Source organism: Ursus maritimus, unplaced genomic scaffold (assembly GCF_017311325.1).
Source record: "Ursus maritimus isolate PB19 unplaced genomic scaffold, ASM1731132v1 scaffold_33, whole genome shotgun sequence".
NCBI lineage: Eukaryota > Metazoa > Chordata > Mammalia > Carnivora > Ursidae > Ursus > Ursus maritimus.
In genome coordinates, this window is record NW_024425897.1 from 24,378,164 (window position 1) to 24,399,322 (window position 21,159).

At 52.9% G+C, this 21,159-nt stretch overlaps 1 protein-coding gene across 2 annotated transcripts in view; it reads left to right on the top strand.

The window, feature by feature from the left end:
• DNAH10 (dynein axonemal heavy chain 10) overlaps window positions 1-21,159 on the top strand; it is a 132,636-nt gene that overhangs the window by 109,016 nt on the left and 2,461 nt on the right. For both annotated transcript variants that reach the window (XM_040620022.1, XM_040620023.1), the window contains 20 exons: window positions 3,640-3,821; window positions 4,878-5,014; window positions 5,958-6,175; window positions 7,213-7,434; window positions 7,711-7,858; window positions 9,204-9,483; window positions 10,141-10,370; window positions 11,787-12,060; window positions 13,075-13,179; window positions 13,784-13,938; window positions 14,659-14,813; window positions 15,802-15,985; window positions 16,622-16,822; window positions 17,484-17,693; window positions 17,859-17,954; window positions 18,569-18,740; window positions 19,195-19,326; window positions 19,504-19,715; window positions 19,807-19,968; window positions 21,026-21,046. In XM_040620022.1, coding sequence (XP_040475956.1) covers window positions 3,640-3,821; window positions 4,878-5,014; window positions 5,958-6,175; window positions 7,213-7,434; window positions 7,711-7,858; window positions 9,204-9,483; window positions 10,141-10,370; window positions 11,787-12,060; window positions 13,075-13,179; window positions 13,784-13,938; window positions 14,659-14,813; window positions 15,802-15,985; window positions 16,622-16,822; window positions 17,484-17,693; window positions 17,859-17,954; window positions 18,569-18,740; window positions 19,195-19,326; window positions 19,504-19,715; window positions 19,807-19,968; window positions 21,026-21,046 — 3,496 coding nt within the window. The remainder of the gene's footprint in view (window positions 1-3,639; window positions 3,822-4,877; window positions 5,015-5,957; window positions 6,176-7,212; window positions 7,435-7,710; window positions 7,859-9,203; window positions 9,484-10,140; window positions 10,371-11,786; window positions 12,061-13,074; window positions 13,180-13,783; window positions 13,939-14,658; window positions 14,814-15,801; window positions 15,986-16,621; window positions 16,823-17,483; window positions 17,694-17,858; window positions 17,955-18,568; window positions 18,741-19,194; window positions 19,327-19,503; window positions 19,716-19,806; window positions 19,969-21,025; window positions 21,047-21,159) is intronic.

Here is a 21,159-nt window from a genome sequence, read left to right on the forward strand (position 1 = left end):
ACTCCTGAGCCGGTATTTCCAGGCTTTGTTCTCTGGCGGTTTGCTGTGCTCTTCCTGAGAGTCAGAGCAGCAGCGGCCAAATTTCAGCGTCCTCTGTCACAGAACAGAGGGATTGCGACCCGTTCTCTACTAATGTTCTGGCCACTTTAACTCTGTTTCTGTTGGAATGCGTGTAACCCTGCAGCGTCCCGGGATGTCGCCCACACCCGGCGCCCAGCCCTCACTTCCAGGGCCGGGCGCGTCCTCTGTCCTTTGTGTTTCTGTTACGCCGCCAGCCGCCCCGCGCCCGCTCCCGGATCTCCCGGTCTCAGTCTGGATCCAGTGAGCGCACCGGGATTCCGGGGTTCCGCGAGATGCCTGGTGGCGCGCGCACCCGGCTCACGGTCTCAGTCTGCTGTTTTGCGGGTGCCGTCCGCGAGCCCCGCCCGCTCTCCCGTGCAAGTGGCTACCGCTTCCCGGCACCCGAACGCGGAGGCTCCCTCCCCCTTCCGTTTATCTTCCGATACCTGTGCGCGGTTTCATGGCTCCCCGCTTCGTACCTCAATACTCAGCGCTGGAGATGTTCATTTGTAGAGATCCAGATGCGTCTTCCTGCGTCTCAGGCTGGTTCCGTGGTTGTTTAGGCTGGTCTGGTACCTATCTAGCTCGACTCGGAGGACTGGCTAAAAACGGTGTCTCCTACTCCTCCGCCATCTTAACTCCTCTCCCCGGGAGATCAGTTTTTAACCATGATGTGAGTTGCACATATTTTCCCCAGTGGCTCATTGGCCATTTGAGTTGGCTTGTGAGGTTTGTGTGTGCGTGTGTGTTTGTTGTGTATAAGACTTTTGTTTATATACGGCAGACTTGAGCAATATTTCATTTTGTGGCTTTTGGATATCATGTCATACTTAAATGGCCTTTAAACTGTACGACTAGAAAACAGTTTCCCCGTGATTTCTTCCCGTACTTTTACAGTTTAATTCTGTAGAGTTACATACTTGGTCTTTTGGGTTTTCCTGGGGTTCAGTGTAAGTTTGGACCCAGTTTGACTTTTCCAGATGACTATAATCTGGCTTTCTTTAGGTTGTTTGGATGTTAAGTGTAGCACTTACACCTTGAAAGTTTCATAATCCTTTGATTCTTTAAATAGCACTTTCTTTCTGTAACGCTCAAGCCCCGTGGTAGAGATCGTCCGATGTTAGGGCAGGAAGATTAGGGGTCATGAAGATCAGAAGCGGATGGGCCTCTGCAGTAAAGGAGGCTCCCTTTGTTACTGGCTTGCGATTTTTCTTCCTTCCACTCATTTGGTGGTCTTTGGGTGCCTACCACCCACCCGCCCTGTGCTGGCACTGGGGCTGAGCAGCACTTCAGGCAGGCAAGACCTTCACTGCTTTCAGCTGACACTCTCGGGAAGTCGTGGACATTCATGCAGGAATCCCACATGTGCAGCAGAATCCCGCAAGAAGTTAGGATGGGAAGGTCTTTGCTGCCATGACTGTGGATAATAGGGGATCCTCACCAATCTGGGGGGCGGGCGGGTGGGGAAAGTATTCCCCAGGAAGTGACGTTTATTTTTTAAAGGTTTATTTATTTGAGAGGCAGGGGAGGGGCAGAGGCAGAGGGAGCGAGAAACCCAAGCCGACCCACACTGAGTGCGGAGCCCGATGTGAGGCTCTATCCCCCCACCCTGAGATCGTGACCCGAGCAAAAACCAAGAGTTGGAGGCTTACCCGACTGAGCCACCCGGGCGCCTCCCCCACCCCCCGGAAGTGATATTTAAACTGAGATGTGACTGGAGAGTAGGGATCCACCAGCTGTAGGATAGAGGCTAGAGGGGAACCCTCAGGCTGGAAGGAGCTTGGGCCAAGGGAAGAGCAGAGACAGTTGGAGTGTCCGGGTTAGAGTGGGGGAAGGTAGGGAGTGGGCTTTGTGATGATTCTTCCCCTCCAGGGAGGGTAACGTGTCATCATCATCTCTCTCTCGCACCTGAGTTTCTTTTGTAATAGGAGAAAGGAAATAAACCAAACATGTTTCTGTTTCCCAGGCTGACAGCCTCAGGGATGCTAACGGCTCAGTTGTCCTGTGTCGACAGCGATACCTCCTGTGTAAACACGGTTCCAGGTACTAGTTTGTAAGCCGATAGCAGAGAGTTTCACTTTCACAGACTCACAGGATTTTGGAGTAGGAAGGTCTGGTTCTGCCTCCCCATTTTACAGGTGGGAAAATTGAGAACCCCGAATAGTTTATAGCTTGCCCACAGGCTCAGGACCCTTCACGGAGGGTGCGGTTCTTTCTATCTTATATCTGAAAACCTCTCACCGATCCTTTCCTCCTCTGATTATACAAAGATCAGTGGCCTGGGCCTGGCCTCCATCAACCCTGAAGGAAACCTCTTAAAAGCAGTTGACAGCATCGTTGGCTTTTGTAAGCACCTAACGCTGGTGTAATTGAACCTTTCCCCGGTGACTCAGGACCATTACTTTAATCATCGGTCTTTGTGCTGGAGTCGTTGCCCTGGCTTGTCCTTACACTGCGTGGCTCCTTCTCTCCTCTCTTGTCTGCAGGCGAGTGGGTGGGGGTCCTGGGGCCAGGATGGCTGGGGCGTTTGCCCAGTAGAGATTGTGTCCATACTGCCACGCTGGTCTGGTGGTTGTCGCTCTCTCGCCCCCTCCCACCCGCTCCCGCCCTCCTGCTTGCCTCTGGGTCTCTCTGGGCTCCTGCTAGAATGGCTGGGCTCCCGCCTCACCCCCCCACCCAGGCTGCCCTACACCCTTCAGGGGCCTCTGTTGTGTCCCCCTCTTCTCTCTTTTCCTTCCTCCCTTTCACCTCTTCATCATTTTCCTGGTGCTTCTGTCTCTCTTCATGGTTCTGGTGTCGCAGGACTCAGGTGGCTTTTAGACACTTGGTGCAGCAGCAGGCAGCCGAGCGCCCCCGCCCCCCCCAGTACAGCTGACGTGCCACCCGTTCCTTCTCGTGCGTGTAGCTGCGCTGCTGTGCTGTCTCCCGTGCCCTGGGCTCTCAGCGCCCTGGAGGGGTGAGGGCACTGGACATCCGAGTGTTTGGAGCGGCAGAGTGACAGTCTAGTCTCCTCAAAGACAAAGGAAACAGTTAAGGGCGACATAGCCTGAAAGGAGCCCAGGGTGAGGGGACCCCTGACCCCACAGGCTGTGTGAACACAGGCAGGCCATCCAGCCACTCTGAGCCCTGTCTCTTCATCTAGTGATTGGAAAATAGGACGATGGGGGGGGGGGGCAGTAACGCCAGTGGCTACACGGCAGAGTCTGAGCAGCCGCCCCAAGGTGTAATTAGAAACACATTCTCGCTCTCCACCCTGACCTCCTGACTCATGCTTGGGTGGCCTGGGTGTGCATTTTAAGGATGTCCGCCCCGTGATCCTGATGCCAGTCGGGTTCCAGGAGCCCTGTCTGGCACCTGATGGCTGAGACCAGTTCCTGCCCTGGGAGAAGCCCACCCGAGGAGCCCAAGTCCACGTGGGGATATGGGTTCCTTCGCCTCCATGCCGTGTCACCTCTAAGAAATGACTCTGGGTTGAGCCATTTTGTCTGGAACTTTCTGGAATTTTTTCTAAACTCGCATTTAGGCCAGATCCTGGCCACATCCTGGATCTGATTCACACACGTTTTTGTTTCTCACCAGGTCCTTTGCTAAGCCCCCCAAACAGGTGCAGACTGTGTGTGAGTGCATCCTCATCATGAAAGGGTACAAAGAACTCAACTGGAAATCCGCCAAGGGCATGATGTCTGACCCGAATTTCCTGAGGTCTCTGATGGAGATTGATTTTGATTCCATCACCCAGAGCCAGGTGAAAAATATCAGAGGTGCGTATGGACAGACGCAGGAGTAGCGAGGGTTGATCTCAGTTTGGCAGCTCAGGCTTTGGGAGCAGGGATGGAAAGCACAGAGGGGGCCTGTCATAGGCCGACCCTACTGCTGTGGTCAGCTGTTGTTGCATCCCTTTGGATGGAATAGGCTGAATGATCGTTCCAGAGGAAGATAGAAGCACTGTTGTGTGAAACAGAAAAGCTGGGTGCTCGATGGACAGTAGCAGCCAATGCCCTCTGTACATTCGACAGGGATCACTCTGGTGTTTCCCCTTAGGAAATAGGACCTTCTTATGGAACCCAGCCTGGCCTTGTCTTCTGTCCATCTTGTCCATCAGACATGGTGGTGCAAGAAGCGGTCTAACCTTGACTTCTCTCCTTGTACCTTTTGCCAGTATAAAGTCTTCTGTAGGTCCCTGGGAGATGGGCAAGGAGGGGATGGCACCACCCACAGCCAGTCTCCCCTTCTTTAGTTATAGAAGGCCCTCATTCTCTTTGAGCCTGATGCCAGACCTGCCTAGAAGCTTAGCCAGTGGGAATGAAGTTTTAGTCTTTGCAAAAGGCCATTCAAGTTCATAGTGTCACTGTTTATCTTCATGGTTTGTTCAGAATGTTACTATCAAATGCTCTTTCTCAGCCACTCAGAAACAAAACTAAATGAAACACAAAGGATAACAACAACCGCAAAAACGCAAGGACCTCTCTTTACCTGAATATTGACTGGATGGGTTTCTACCTGTTTGAAATTACTCCTGGGGTGAGGGTGTGGGTAGAGGTGATGGTGACCCATCATGGCCTATGAATTCCAGCTAGCTACCTGCTCTGAGCCACTTTAGCGCACAGTTGGGGGTCGCCACGGACACCCTGGACACGGAGGTGCCTGGATCGTGGGATGTCCTGGGTGGCAGTAACCTGTGCCCCTCACTCACACCTTAAGCACCATCTACACAAAACTCATTTAGTGACACTTGTCCATCGGCAATTTATTTCCCATTTTATTTCCCCAAGATGAGGCTTGTCACTCATGGAAATCATTGCATCTTTGACCGGTAGGCCTCTTGAAGACTCTCAATACCACAACTGAAGAAATGGAGGCTGTGAGCAAAGCAGGCTTGGGGATGCTGAAGTTTGTTGAAGCTGTGATGGGCTACTGTGACGTTTTTAAAGAAATCAAGCCCAAAAGAGAAAAGGTATTGTCTATCTGTAAGACCTAAGCAGTGCTGCCAAGGGAACAATCTGGAATCGGAATTAATACGTCCACGGCTGTGCTGGACAAATGCTGGCAAGGTTCCGATTTTATGTCACATAAACATTTCCCCCTCCACCCCCGCTAATACATGATAACCCTGAACTGTATTACTCTCATCCAGACAGTGTGAATGAACTGACAGAACCGAAGTCTGGAAGATTTTCAAATTTTGTGTGGAAAGAGTAGGATAAATGGGTAAAATTCATCCTCTATAAGTCAAGCAGGATTCTCTGCCTCGGCACTACCGACATTTGGGGCTGGACCATCTTCTGGGGGGCGGGGTGCTGTCCCATGCACGGTAGGATGTGTAATAACATCGCACTGGATGCGACTGTCCCTACCCCCAAGATTGAACAACTAAAAATGTCTCCAGACCTTGCCGTCTGTCCTGTGGCGGGGGCGGGGTGGGGGGCAATATCGGCCCAGCTGAGAACCACTGGGTCAAAGTAACCTGTAGGACACACAATACAAAGAGAGTTATAAGGCTGATTTGATCATTTGAAACCCACTCTGACACTGCTTTGTCACTCAGAATTTTGTTACTCAGAAAACTTAGGACCGGGTGGAAGACCAGTATTGTTTTTGATGCATTCTTTTGGGTTTTTGACTTAGAACCACAGTGTCCTTTTACTGTGACCTCAGTACACATGGAAATTAAGCCATCGGCTAACTTGGATATAGGACATCTTTTTTCCAATGGAATTAGAGCTTTTGCAGTAAACAGTTGAAGAGGTGATTGAGAAAAGGAGTCACGTATCTCAGCAGGGCATACGGTGGCTGCATTAGGAATGCGGTGTGGTCCTAAGCCCCCAGGTGAGAGACCCTTTCATCCCTGCCCTGCTACTGTCCCTCTCCCCACCGTTCCGTGACTTGTCTTCGCTTAGGTGGCCAGGCTGGAGCGGAACTTTTACCTCACTAAACGCGAGCTAGAAAGGATCCAGAACGAGTTGGCAGCGATCCAGAGGGAACTGGAGGCCCTGGGGGCCAAATACGAGGCAGCCATTCTGGAAAAGCAAATGCTGCAGGGAGAAGCCGAAATCATGGAGAGGCGGCTGATCGCTGCGGACAAGCTCATCTCAGGGCTGGGGTCTGAGAACATCAGGTCAGCGGCTGAGGAACCCCTCCGATAAGAGCCCCGAGTGAGACTCTGTGGTCTGTCGGCGAACATCAGCAACCGAATTTCTTACCATGTAGTCTTTCTGCCACGCAGCGTTTTTATCTGGAAGCCGCGTGGGAAAGTTCTGATTTTGCTATTATCATGTTTAGGGTGGCTGAGGCCATTTTACACATTCTGCGGTTTATTGAATAATTGTTAAGGGCTGAGGAGGCAGTGCCGCTGTGGAGACAGGGAGGCACCAGTGGCCTCTGGCAAGGTGCTGTCTGTTCCGGAAATGTTTACTTCTTAGTGACCTTTAACCCCGAGTGCATCCTGGGTGGGTCTGGAGCAGGAGTCCACCTCCGTTGCTGGACAAATGTCTTCTAAGGGCTCTTGCATCTGGCTCAGTCCTGAGCTTCAGTTTTAAGCAGGTAGGGCAGTCTGACATCTGGGGCAAGGCTGTTTGGTCATAGCTGGTCTGCTGGATATGAGAGTAGTTTCTAATCTGGCACCTATAGAAGTGATATGGAAAACACTAGAAAATACTGTTTGCTTGTGGGAAACAAACCATTTTTAGTATTTCTAAAACCTAGAAGACTTTGGCCATTTAGCAGAAGGGGCCAAATGAAACATCTCCTCCCTTTTATCTTGGGTAGAAGTCTGTCACCAAGCAGGACCAGAGCTCGTGAGTTCTCCTGGGCGTGTCTCCAAGTTGCTGATTAAAGCATTCAGAAACGATGTGATTACTACTTAATAAATAGCTTCGAGGCTAGATGCGTCCTGCAAACATTTTCGTAGCCCTTTAGATGCTGGGTTCTGCTGATCCCTGCAATTGAACAAGGTCTTCCAAAACACTGGGCACGCCAGGGTAGGAAGTTGCAAAATGACCTGGCAACCTTTGTTTCTAAAAGAAAGGACTATCTCCAATGACGTTTCCTTCTGGCTAGCCCAGTTAGCAGTGTCTCAAGGCGGTTCTTCTAGAATGTTCCTTCTGATGGTGCTGGAAGATAACGGCTTACCGCAGTCCCCGTCTCCTATGCCAGGTGGCTGAACGACCTGGATGAGCTGATGCACCGGCGGGTGAAGCTGCTGGGGGACTGCCTGCTTTGCGCAGCTTTCCTGAGCTACGAGGGTGCGTTCACGTGGGAGTTCCGTGACCAGATGGTCAACCAAGTTTGGCAGAATGATATCCTGGAGCGGGAGATTCCCCTGAGCCAGCCTTTCCGGTTAGAAAACCTGCTCACAGATGATGTTGAGATCAGCAGGTGTGTGCGACCCTGAGCCCGGAGGACGAGGGTGCTTTGTGGGGGGCCGGGGGTGATGGTGGTGAGTGGGTGTCACCCTGGCAGGGGAGAGGTGGGGGCAGCCGACTGACTGCACAGAAATGTCAGGGTGAGCTGCAAATCCAGCTTCCCCGACCCTGAGGAGCGTTGAGCAGCCTGGGGGTTGGTAGATTGTTCTGGAAGGTCAATCTTATCACCCTTGGCACTCGGTTACAAGTCGACAAGGAAAATAGATTTCCCTGTCACTGTCCTTTCCAGGTGGGGATCCCAGGGGCTGCCCCCCGATGAGCTCTCGGTTCAGAACGGCATCCTTACCACCCGGGCCAGCCGCTTCCCCCTCTGCATCGACCCCCAGCAGCAGGCCCTCAACTGGATAAAGAGAAAAGAGGAGAAAAATAACCTGCGGGTATGGCCAGCTCCTCCCTGGGTGTCTTCTGCCCTCATTGCCTGCTCTCAGGGCACAGCCTGCCTGTCCCGACGTCTCTACCTGGCAGCCCTGGGCCCCTGGCCATGCCAAGCTAAAATGTCCTGAGCCCCCAGCGGAGCCCTCCCCTTCCTTGCACACCCACCCTATTGAGTCCTCGAGGGCAGCATGCCCTGCCTTGGGCTTTGCTTTCTGACCCATGTGTTGCCTCTCAGCTATGAGCGGCTTGAAGCTGGACATTGTGCTTTCCTTATCTTTGTGTCCCCCTGCCTGTACAGTGCTTGCTGGCCTGAGATGCTCATTTTTTTCTTTTGGAATGGGGGGGGGGAAGATATCTCAGTGTCTTTTGGTTGAGATGTAATTCACATACTATAAAATTCACCCATTTAAAGCATATAACTCAAAGGTTTTTATTATATTACGCGCAGAGTTGTGTAACAATCACCAGAATCAGGTTTTCCCACCCCAAAAAGCAATGCTGTGTGCTCTAACCATTGCTCCCCCACCATCCTTCCATTCCCCCGCCCCGTCTCCTAGCAACCACTAACGTATTTTATAGATTTGCCTCCTCTGGACGTTTCACGTAAATGGAGTCATGCACTCTGTGGCCTTTGTGTCTGGCTTCTCTCACTGAGCACCATGTTTGCAAGGCTCGTCCAGGCTGTAGCAGATGTCGCGCTTCCTTCCTCTCTGTGGCTGAGTCACAGTCCATTGTGGGATGGACCACATTTTACCATCCGTTTATCCATTGATAGACATTTGGATGATTTCTCCTCTTTGGCTACTATGAATAATGCTGCTGTGAACATTTGTGTGCACGTTTTTTTGTTTTTTGTTTTTTGGGCTTTTTGGTGGGCGTACATGTTCAATTTTCCTGGGTGAAATTGCTGGGGCCCAATCACTTTTTGCTGAACTAGTTCACAAACTCATGATTCTCAGTTTTACTTTTTCCTTAGTTTTTTTCTGGTCCTTGCTCCCGAGTATGTACATGCTGTTGGGGGAGGGTCTGCCTCTAAAATATACATAGAGCTACAGTGAGACAAATATTAATGCCGAGGTGGTCCTCGACGTCCCCCCTACTGCCAGCCTGCCGGGGTCTTCAGGTGGCCCCCCCGCGAGTCATAATGAGACTCTGTCATGATTCCTTCAGGCTGCTCAGAGCCTGAACTTAATGGGTTTCTGGCTTCTACGGGTCTCCCGCTTTGCTTCCCTCCCCCCCAATTCTTTCTCCCCTCTGGCTGCCTCCAAGGCTCCAGGGTGCCCACTCCCCGCTCCGGAGGCGCTCTCCCTGGATGTTTGCCGAGGGCACCGCACCCCTGTCTTCCAGGTGGCTTCCTTTAATGACCCCGACTTCCTGAAGCAGCTGGAGATGTCCATCAAGTATGGGACTCCTTTCCTGTTCCATGACGTGGATGAGTACATCGATCCTGTGATTGATAACGTCTTAGAGAAAAACATCAAAGTCGTCCAAGGACGGCAGTTCATCATACTGGGAGACAAGGAAGTGGATTACGACTCAAATTTCAGACTGTACCTGAACACCAAGCTGGCCAACCCCAGATACACCCCGTCTGTGTTTGGGAAGGCCATGGTCATCAACTACACGGGTGAGGGTGCACATAAGCTCGGTGGCAAATCGGGGCGGTTACCACGGAGACCACGGGCAGTCACGGCTTTCACGGGGTGCCGTTCGTTCTCTGACCCCAGGTCCTGCTCTCAGGGTCACGGGTTCATTGGTCAGTTCTTCATGATGAAGGTTTGGGCGCCCCCTTGGGAGGCATGGAGATGCGTGTCTTGGGGTGTGCGGAGTCTGGACCATAGGGCTGGGCTACCCACCCTTGGAGTGGGGTGAGACCCCGTTCTGCTGGGGCAGGAAGTTACTCTGTGCGTGTGCATTTGAATGGCATGATTTTGGATTCTCCCCCTTCCTTCCAACTGAATCTTGTTCGGAGCCGAGTGCCATTTCTCACATTTTCTAGGCTTCTCCTACCCGCCTCAATAGGTTAAGCAGGTTGGGTGTGCTTTCGGGCTCCCCGATCTGTGGGAGCCCCTGCACTCTTGTCGCCCACCACTCTGTGGGGGAGCATCTCCGTGTCGTTCTGACGGTTTTGGCCTTTGGCTCTAGAGTGGTGGCGGGACCGAGTCCTCGAGTTCCCGAAATGCCGGCTCAGATGCACCCTCAGCTTGCCCGCCCCCCACACAAGTGCGCGGCAGCGAGGAGACGTGGGGTGCCCTGCGGTGACGGCCTCCTCTTGCTCCCCCAGTCACACTGAAAGGTCTTGAGGACCAGCTGCTGAGCGTCCTGGTGGCCTACGAGAGGCGAGAGCTGGAAGAGCAGCGCGAGCACCTCATCCAGGAGACGAGTGAGAACAAGAACCTACTGAAGGATCTGGAAGACTCCCTCCTTCGGGAACTGGCGACCTCCACGGGGAACATGCTGGACAACGTGGAGCTGGTGCAGACCCTGGAGGAGACCAAATCCAAGGCCACGGAGGTATCAGCTGCACAGAAAGTGCATTGCGTTGGGAGGGGGTGGGGTGGCTCCTGGACGCCCCTTTGGAGCCCCCTCATCTGCTCAAGGAGAAAATTGGACTCTGATCTCAGGGCCTCATTCCCACATCTTAGAAGCTGAGGCATTGGGGTAGGGTGGGGGGGTGGGGACAGCCATCTGTGCTGACATCAGATTTGAGCTCTTAGTCACCTGGGGGTTTGTCTGATGAGATGCTCTATGAGGGTGTACTATGGGGAGGGGAGCCCTAGAGGCCCTAGAGGTGTTCCCAGGGACCCTTGTACATCAGGTCAGCCTCTTTGAGTCAAGAATGATTGGGGCGCCTGGGTAGCGTAGTCGTTAGGCGTCTGCCTGCGGCTCAGGGCATGATCCCAGCGTTCCGGGATCGAGTCCCACATCGGGCTCCTCCACTGGGAGCCTGCTTCTTCCTCTCCCACTCCCTCTGCTTGTGTTCCCTCTCTCGCTGGCTGTCTCTCTCTGTCAAAAAAAAAAATGATAGAAAACCCAAGTAGAGCTGGGTTAAGTCAAAAGGGAAATTATTAGCTTAGAGTACAAAAAGTCCAGGGATGGCTTCAGGCAGGGTTGGATCCAGGACTCTAAACATATCATTAGGATTCTGTTTCTCTCTGTTTCTGGGCTGGGCCTTTGGTTGGGTTGGCTTCATTCTCTGCCTCCCCATGTGCCAAGGTGCCCTCATGGTCACCGTGTGGGTATGGCCTCGTGTCCCCGCAGGTTTTGGTCCAAAGGGAAGAGTGAGAATTGTTACCTGTCCCTATCTTGAAGGTCCCGAGAGTCATTTCAGTCACATGCCCACCACAAGCTGATCCCACGTCTGGGGATGCTGTGTGCAGACTGGCTGGGCCTGGGGTGGACCCCACATCTGGGATGAAGGGGGAAGTTGGAGTCTCCAAGTTAAAGTCAGGGACTGTTATTAGAAGGGGCACAGGTGCTGGGCAGTCCGGCCAACAAACATTGACTACATCTGGCAAGAGGGTGGGTGCTCGGCAAACCCCCGAGTGTTGCACGGATTTCTTTGCTGCTCCGTCCCACTCCCGCTTTCTGCATTCCTTACTTTCTTTTTTTTTTTTTTTAAGATTTTATTTATTTATTTATTTATTTATTTATTTATTTATTTATTCATTCGACAGAGATAGAGACAGCCAGCGAGAGAGGGAACACAAGCAGGGGGAGTGGGAGAGGAAGAAGCAGGCTCCCAGCGGAGAAACCTGACGTGGGGCTCGATCCCAGAACTCCGGGATCACACCCTGAGCCAAAGGCAGACGCTTAACGACTGTGCCACCCAGGCGCCCCGCATTCCTTACTTTCTTGCTCATTTCCTAAGTCATCCTGGTGACAGTGTCAGTCTCCCTGTTTCCACAGTGACGTGCACCTTTTCTTTAGGTATCGGAGAAACTCAAGCTGGCGGAGAAGACAGCCTTGGACATTGACAGGCTGCGGGATGGCTATAGGCCGGCCGCCAGGAGGGGGGCCATCCTGTTCTTCGTGCTGTCTGAGATGGCCCTGGTCAACGCCATGTACCAGTATTCCCTCATCGCCTTCCTGGAGGTCTTTGGCTTGTCTCTTAAGAAGTCCCTGCCTGATTCCATCCTCATGAAGCGACTGCGGAACATTATGGACACGCTGACCTTCAACATCTATAACTATGGTTGCACGGGTGAGCACCCCCTGCTCTGTGGGCGCGCCCCTCTGGCGTCTTTCTGTGTGTCCAGATCTCTTCTGTTGAGGACATGAGGCAGATGGGATCAGGGCCCACCCTAATGGCCTCGGTTTACCTTTGCTCCCTCTTTAAAGGCTCCCACTCCCGATGTGGTCACATTCGGAGGCGCTGGGAGTCAGAGCTTCAACATATGGATTTGGGGGACACAATTCAGCCCATTCCAGTTGGGCAGGAAAAAGGTTGAGGACCGTTGTCCCTACAGGGCTCGCTTCAGTAGCCAACCCTTGCAGCACGCAGAAGGTAGAATTCAAGTCACAGATGTTGACTTACGCAGTTTCTCCCCCAAGAACACATTTCTTCTGTTTTTTGTTTTTGTTTTTTTAAAGAAGAACTTTAGCGTTCAGCCTCCCCCTATCACTAACGAGCGTGTGGTGGAATGTGCTAGCTCTGCAGCGGAGGTCGGCAGACTGTGACCAGCAGGCCAGGTCTGGCCCCCTGCCTGCTTGTGTCAATAGCGTGCCGTTGGAACCCGGCCGGGCCGTCCGGCTGTCCGTCATCTGTGGCTGCTTCCCTGCAGCCGGGGCGGATGAGTGGTTATTACCGAGACCGGCCTGTAACATGGAAAATACTTCCTATCTAGCCTTTGACAGGGAGCTTGCGAACGCCTCTCCTGGATGACAGCAGACGAGAGCTCGCACTTAGAGTTAGGCAAACGACCCACGTTCCACGGAGAAGGTGGCTGCGGACTCCTATTGTGCGGACCCGCAGCCGCCTTCAGCACGAGTGAGCGGGACGCAGCCCGGCTCGCGGGCCCCACGCGCAGACCGAGCCCGTGCTGCGTGTGCTCAGACGCCGCGGACATCCAGTGCGCGGTGGGGTGGGGGGTGCTGGGGGCGTGCCGGGCGCCACCGCGCTGTCAGGCCTTTCAGTCCGTTTCTCTTACGTTTAAGCTTGTCGTGCATAGAAAACTCCACTTTACGTCATCAGTGCCCGTCTGATGTTTCCCTCCAGGATTGTTTGAGAGACACAAGTTACTCTTTTCTTTCAATATGACGATCAAGATAGAACAAGCAGAAGGCAGAGTCTCCCAGGAAGAATTAGATTTCTTCTTAAAAGGTGACGAATGTGCGTCCTTTCGTTCTTCCCCACTCCTCGGACCCCCCACCGCACATGTATGTAGGCTCATTAAAACAAACCATAGTATTATCAAACTTCTCCTTGGAACTTGGCTTCCAACAACACTGCTTTTTAAAAAAAAATTATTTGAGAGAAAGAAAGAGAGTGAGCACAACCAGGGGGAGCGGCAGAGGAAGAAGCAGATTCCCCGCTGAGCAGGGAGCCCGATGTGGGACTCGACCCCAGGACCCTGATATCATGACCTGAGCCAAAGGCAGATGCTTAACTGACTGAGTCCCCCAGGGGCCCCCCAACAGCACTGCTTTACTAAATATTTCAGTTGACAGCTGCAGCCTCAGAAATGGTTCTGGGCTGGCCCAGAGCAGCGGGTCTCTGCGCACAGGCTGTCCCGAGGCTAGAAGCCACGCCGAGCTGCCTGGGTGGGATCCCAGGCAGTGACAAGGCAAGGCTATACGGTCCTTCTCTGTCCATCCCCTTTGGAGATGTGGGTCTCTTCCCGGAGTAGAAGTCGGAGTCCCGAGCTGCTCGCTCCTCCCGACGCTTTGCTGCCGGCTGTTTACTTCCCATCCTCTGTCGTGATTAGGAAACATTTCCCTGGAGAAGAGCCAACGAAAAAAGCCTTGTGCTTGGTTGTCTGACCAGGGATGGGAAGATATCATGCTTTTATCAGAAATGTTCTCAGACAACTTTGGGAATCTTCCCGATGATGTGGAGAAACACGTGGCGGTCTGGCAGGAGGTGAGACCATGTTCTCTCTCTCCACCTTCCCTTCCCCCCATGTCGGTGGTCTTGAGATTTCAACCGTAGCCTTACTTCTTGTGAGTGAGAAGATACTCCCGAGTGACCCATTCAGAATAGACTCAGCGCCCCCCAATATCCTTGATGGAATCTCCTTTATCTAGTTCAGCTAGTGTTGTGGGAGAAATGTCCATCTGTCTGTCCATCTGTCCACCCATCTGTCCCTCTATCCATCCATCTGAGAAACGGGCACCTGCCAGGGACCATGTCCCTTGATGGGCACTGGGGACTCAACAGTGAAAAAGATTCAGTCCTTCCCTTCCTGATGTTCATAGTTTTGGGGGCAGGGGAGGAGGTAGAAAATGATGATTCTGACTAGAAGTGACCTCGAAGGGGCGCCTGGGCGGCACAGTCGTTAAGCATCTGCCTTCGGCTCAGGGCATGATCCCGGCGTTATGGGATCGAGCCCCACATCAGGCTCCTCCGGTATGAGCCTGCTTCTTCCTCTCCCACTCCCCCTGATTGTGTTCCGTCTCTTGCTGGCTGTGTCTATCTCTGTCAAATAAATAAATAAAATCTTTAAAAAAAATAAGTGACCTTGAGGTTCATACTTGTATAGGTTTCATTCCCTTACAATGAGTTTTGGGAACTTCATATAAAAATGGGGGCTTATCTCGTTTCTGAGTTGATGCCACCATGAATGTTCTTTGCTTTTCCCAGTGGTATGACCTGGACTCACTCGAGCAGTTTCCATTCCCCTTGGGTTACGATAACAACATCACCCCTTTCCAGAAGTTGCTTATTTTGCGCTGTTTCCGTGTGGATCGGGTGTATCGGGCGGTGACCGACTACGTGACTGAAACAATGGGAGAGAAGTAAGTGTGTTGTTGAGTTTGGCCCTTCTGTGGGCTTGTCCCCTCCGCACTGCGGACTGGCAGACAGCGGCGGCTGCCCAGCTTCCCAGAGAGCCGCCACCTCCCTGTCTCCGCCCAGTGTTAGTCACTCTAGTTCCGTGCTCTTCAGGAGAGGTACGGTGGGAGCTACATGTGTGAAGTGTTCTAGTAGCCATATTCAGGAAGAAACGGATGAAGTTTTAATAACGCTTTATTTAACTCAGCACATTAAAATATCATTTCAATATGTCAGCAGTACAAACATTACTGAGATATTTATTTACTTATTTATTTATTTTTGGTGTTAAGTCTTCAAAGTCCTGTGTGAATTTACCTTTACCCCACATCTCAGTTTGGACTGGCCACACTTGCAGTGCTCAGGGGCCGCGGGCGCCGAATGGCTTCCGTGTTGGACAGCGCGGCCCTGGAACTGAAGCCGGGCAGATGACTTGGGCTTGCAAACTCAAGCTCAGATGGCAATGAGTGAGCGGGGCTGGGTGGGGGGACGGGACGGTGGCCCATGGGAGAGGTCAAGCCTCTGGCAGGCGGACCCCGAGGGCTGGATCCCCTGACTCCCTGAAAGAAGCTACAAATTTGGATTTCTCTGTGAAACCACCCAAGCCTGATGTATTATAACTAATTTTCAAAAAATCTTGAGAAGTGGGCCATTCGGGACATACCTGTGGAGTTGTCGGCGTGGAGCCTCTGGGTTGTGTGTAATGGGGACATCCGCCTGGAAGGGCCCCTGTCGGGAGACGCCCCCCACAGATGTGCTGCGGTGCACTAGGGGGATGCAGTGGGGCCCGTGTCACCTAGGAGTTCACCTTCCCGTGTGTGACGTGTATGTAGACACTGGACTCTAACCTGTGCAGCGTTATACCAGAGGAACAGCCAGAAGGTTCCGGATGGGATGAGGCGAGTGCACTGTGGCTGTCCTCCACGAGAGTCCCCTCTCCGTTTCCTTCACTAGGTACGTGCAGCCCCCGATGATCAGCTTCGAGGCCATCTTTGAGCAGAGCACTCCAAACTCGCCCATTGTGTTCATCCTCAGTCCCGGCTCTGACCCTGCCAGCGACCTTATGAAATTAGCCGAGCGTAGTGGTTTTGGAGGAAACCGCCTCAAATTCCTCGCCATGGGTCAAGGCCAAGAAAAGGTAATTGGTTGTTGGAAGGAACGAACTCCAAATTTAGGTGAAGTCCCTGGCCTCCGTTGACAGTGGGTTGGTAACTGGTTTCAAGGGTGCTGCTCCGCGCGTGAGCTGGGAGCACGTCCGGTCCTCTGGGCAGCAGCACTCGGGGGCCTGGATGAGGCACGACAGCTGTATGGTCCTAGAGCAGGCATGCTGTCGCTGCTGACCTTGCGTGACTGCCGGGCCCTGTTGTTCCCAACGTGTGCTCACACATAGTCGTCCTCCCCTTCAGTCTTGGTGACATCCCTGTTTCAGATCAGCACTGTCCTTGCCCCTGTGGCATGGGTGCGGATGTAGTCAGGGCGCTGGTGCGACTGTGCCAGAGAATCCGGAGCTCCTGGGGCTGAGGCCAAGGCCAGCAGGTGGAAGGTGCTGGCCCGTCTTCCAGGCTGGGACTGGCCTGGTGGCCCAGCGGCCCTGAGGGGATTCTGAAAGATCAGTTCTTTGAAGGCAGGCTGTGGAGCTCCTGGGTCACTGGCTTCCTTGAAGCTCCTGCTGGGGTGGGCTGTTCCTTTTCTGGGGGCATGGAGTGGTTCTGTGGGAAAGCACGGGGCCGGCCTGGCTTGGGGACACTGACTCCTCCCTCGTGTCCCGGTGCAGGTGGCTCTGCAGCTGCTGGAGACGGCGGTGGCTCGCGGGCAGTGGCTGATGCTGCAGAACTGCCATCTCCTGGTGCAGTGGCTGAAGGATCTGGAGAAGTCCCTGGAGAGGATCGCCAAGCCCCACCCAGACTTCCGCCTATGGCTCACCACGGACCCCACCAAGGGGTTCCCCATTGGGATTCTGCAGAAGTCCTTGAAGGTCTGGTTCCAACAGCCATCTCCCCAGCACCGTGCCTCGGATCACTACCGTGCTGCCGCATGTGCGTGCGTGTGCGTGCGTTAGGAAATGAGCCTGGGGCCCAGCCGCACCCTCCCGCCCACGCTTCCCACGGCCATCTCTCCCTCTCTCTTCAGAGATGAGCACTGTCCTGTATTGGGGGACGACTGGGGGGGGGCAGTTATGACTCTCAGGCCTGTCTCTACCACTTCCGCATGTCTCCCAAACACGATCTAGGTTCTTTTTCCTGTATTTCACATTTACCAAACCTCCTTTTTCTCTCTAGTGATGGGCCCTCCCACATCTGCAGTGCTCTAGCGGCTTAGATGCCCCGCTTAACTCACTCTCCAGAGAAGTTGTGTTTGGGAACGTTTTGTCCTCTGTCATCTGTTTTGCGTTTGAAGATTCCACAGTCCAGAGAAGCTAAAGAACCTTCTTTGGGTCATTTGATGAACAGGAGCCAGAACAGTGTGTCGGTCCTTGACTTCTTTGCCAGGCCGTTCACAAGAGACGTTTGCTATGTGGGGAATGGGAAAGGTGGCCACACAGAGGTGCAGGGAGAGCCGAGATGTCGACATTTTGCACCTTCCTCAAAGCTGGACTCACGGGTCTGCGGTTTCAGTCACGATTTGTCTTCTGACAGGTTGTTACGGAGCCGCCCAACGGGCTGAAACTCAACATGAGGGCGACGTACTTCAAGATCTCTCAGGACATGCTGGAGCAGTGTCCGCACCCTGCCTTCAAGTCCCTGGTCTACGTGCTGGCGTTCTTCCACGCAGTGGTGCAGGAGCGGAGAAAGTTCGGGAAGATCGGGTGGAATGTGTACTATGACTTCAACGAGTCTGACTTCCAGGTAAAGATGCAGTGGCTGCTGCTCCCCCTCAGCCGGCTCGTCCCCGCCCCCGCTTTTTCCAAGTTCACGACCGCCCGGCTGCTCCCGCCCACCCTTCAGGAGAGGGTCATCCGTGAGTGACTTTGTGGGTTACAGTATGACCACACCTGTCCCTCCTCTTTGAAGGTCTGCATGGAGATTCTGAACACGTACCTAACAAAAGCCTTCCAGCAACAAGACCCTAGGATCCCGTGGGGCAGCCTCAAGTACCTCATAGGAGAGGTAGGAGCGTCTTGGGGGACCCTTCGTGGGCTGCCTCCTGGGGCTGGAGGTGGGCTGTGGCCTGGGGCCCTGTGCATGACCTGTGAGCCCTTGGTGACTCCCCTCTTGCTTCTGCCACCTGTCAGCCGAAGGCCCTAGGTCTCTGAGGAATTCTGTTAGCTCATCACCCGGGTGTCTTTCTCCTAAGTGGGCTCCATCTCCTTGGAGGCTCTGGATTCCCCACTGTGGGGGCTGTGTTCTCTAGGGGATGGTTGTTCCCTGCCCAGTCATACTCCTGTCTGGGGGGCATGGAGGTCCACCCTGAAGACCATTACTTTATACAGGCCTCCCCCATGGCCTGCATGTGGCTCACACAGGGATGTCACCAATTCCAAGGACCAAAGTGGTGGCTGGTTTCTTTGGTGGTTTTGTGGTCTGTTCACTATGTTTTGGGGATTTTGCAAATGGCATATGGGCTCCCCGCACTTCACGAGGGCCCCTCTTGTTCACAGTGGGTCACCAGGCATGCCACTGACATGGTCTGAGCTGCACAGCAGCAGGCCAAGGGCACGTCAGGTCTCGGGTCCCCTGGTGGGTCCTGGGCTCCTGGCCAGCTCTCGGTCCCTGTACCTCAGGTCATGTACGGAGGACGGGCCATCGACAGCTTTGATCGACGCATCCTGACCATCTACATGGATGAGTACCTGGGAGACTTCATTTTTGACACTTTCCAGCCATTCCACTTCTTCCAGAATAAGGAAGTGGACTATAAAATCCCCGTTGGTGATGTAAAGGAAAAATTCATTGGTGAGATTTCTCAGGCATCAAAATGTATGTTGGAAGTGTTTTCTAAGGGAGTTCCCCCATACGTTTCAGCTGTTCTGTTTTCTGTGGTTGGCTTGATGGCTCTTCTGACCTCTCTGCTGGTGGGGATCCTTGCCTGGTGGGCGTGCTCCATGACTTTTTTGGGGGGGGCCAAACACGCACGTTCTTTATAGCCTCAGCACTGATGGAGTCCGTTCAGAAATGGTGACAAATAGATTCCACCTGGAAGGGCAGAGTGGTCCCGGGAAGCTCCCTGAGCCATTTTCATAAATGATAAACATACAGCTGGATTAGCATGTGGTGGTATAGAATTTTTATTTAAAAACACGTCACCCCTTAAGCAGTGGAAATTAGTCTTGCATACCTAGGGATGTTGAGGTGGTGGGCCGTCGGAAATCGACTGTGCGTGACGGGGTACTCTCTGTTCTGATTATAGAAGCCATTGAGGCCCTCCCGCTGGCCAACACACCCGAAGTGTTTGGTCTTCATTCCAATGCTGAGATTGGCTATTACACTCAGGCGGCCCGGGACATGTGGGCCCACCTGCTGGAGCTGCAGCCTCAGACAGGTGAATTCTACCGTGGAGGATGGACTTGGTTTGGTTAGGTGGAAGGTGCTGGCACAGAGTGCTGTTGGTTCTTGCGGGTTGTATATCGTTGATGCCTTCCCAAGAACTAGCAGGCTCAGGTTGCCCCAGGCCTAACGCTCAGATGCCTCGCTTTCCCTAAAAGTGTTCTGGTTTTAGGGGAATCCAGCAGCGGTATCAGCCGAGATGATTACATTGGCCACGTTGCCAAGGACATAGAAAACAAGATGCCTAAAATCTTTGACTTGGACCAGGTCAGGAAGCGTCTCGGGGTGGGACTCTCCCCCACGTCGGTGGTGCTCCTGCAAGAGCTGGAACGCTTCAACAAGCTCGTCATACGGATGTCCAGGTCTCTGGCTGAGCTTCAGAGGGTGAGCACGCACCCAACCTGTACACCGCTGCCTAGAGGCACCACCCGGTTTTCGGATGGTCTTGCCTGACTGCTCTCAATTCTGCGTACAGGCCTTGGCCGGAGAAGTTGGAATGAGCAACGAGTTAGATGACGTAGCCAGGTCTCTTTTCCTCGGGCAAATCCCTAGTATCTGGAGAAAGCTGGCCCCGGACACGCTAAAGTCCCTTGGGAACTGGATGCTCCACTTCCTGCGGCGGTTCAGAGGCAACGGTGTCTTCACTGGTTTGAGGTTCAGCCTGGACCCCCCCCCCAACCATCTCCAACCCCCACCCCTCTCTAACTCCACATGGTACCTTCTGTGAGCAGTTGATTGGGTGTTCTAGAAATGGTCTCTGACTCTACAGGCAGACCCGTATCTTTTTTTCCTTTTCGTTTTATTTTCAAGACTTTGAAGCGTATTATGCACCATGCGACTTATCCATCTTGGAGTCCATCTTGGCCATTGTTTCTCTGAGTACATTTAGATCTACTTTACTCTTTTTTTTCCCCAAGATTTTATTTATTCATTTGAGAAAGAGAGAAAGAGTACCCAGCATGGGGAGAGGCAGAGACAGAGGGAGAAGCAGGCTCCCCACTAAGCAGGGAGCCCGATGTGAGGCTCCATCCCAGGGCCTGGAGATCATGACCTGAGCTGAAGGGAGATGCCAAACCATCCGAGCCTCCCCGGCGCCCCAGATCTACCTTACTCTTCTAAGGGGACTCTGTTTTACGGATGACCCATGTCCTTTCCCCGATGGACACTTAGGGGTCAACACTCTGGCGCCTGGGTCTTTGGACGCGCACATGAGTATATTTCATGGGCAAATCCCTGCAGCGGCAGAGCTGGGTCCCAGGGTGTGCATCTCACATTCTGACCGCTCTTGTCAGATGGTCTTCTAGAGAAGTGGAAACCACCGTGAACGAACACGAGTATATCCTCTCCTCTCTTCCACACTGTGTGTCCTTAATATTTTGGATCTTTTCTCCCTGAGGGGTAAATAATGTGTTTGGGGGTGCATTTCTTTAATTATGGTGAGGTTGAGCATATCTTACGCACATGTAGGTATCTCATTTCTTTTTCTGTGAATCGTTTTTTTGTGTCTTGATTTCATTTTTATCGAATTCTCCATTTTCCAAAAATGATCTTTTAGAGCTCTGTGTATACCAGGGAGATGAGCCCTCTGTCTCCCAGTGTTATGTTTTCCCCAACTTGTCGTAAGTCTTTTGATTTAGCTTATGGCATTTTTTCTGTAAGAAAGTCTTGCATTTTTATTTAGTCAAATATATCAGTCTGCTCTTTACGGCCTCTGGGTTCTGCTTTCCCAGCTCCAAGATCTTGACAACACCCACCGGAGATTTGATCTGGTATTTTTGTGGCTTCGTTCTTTTATATCTGCATCTTTGTTCCTTCTGGAATCAGGCGG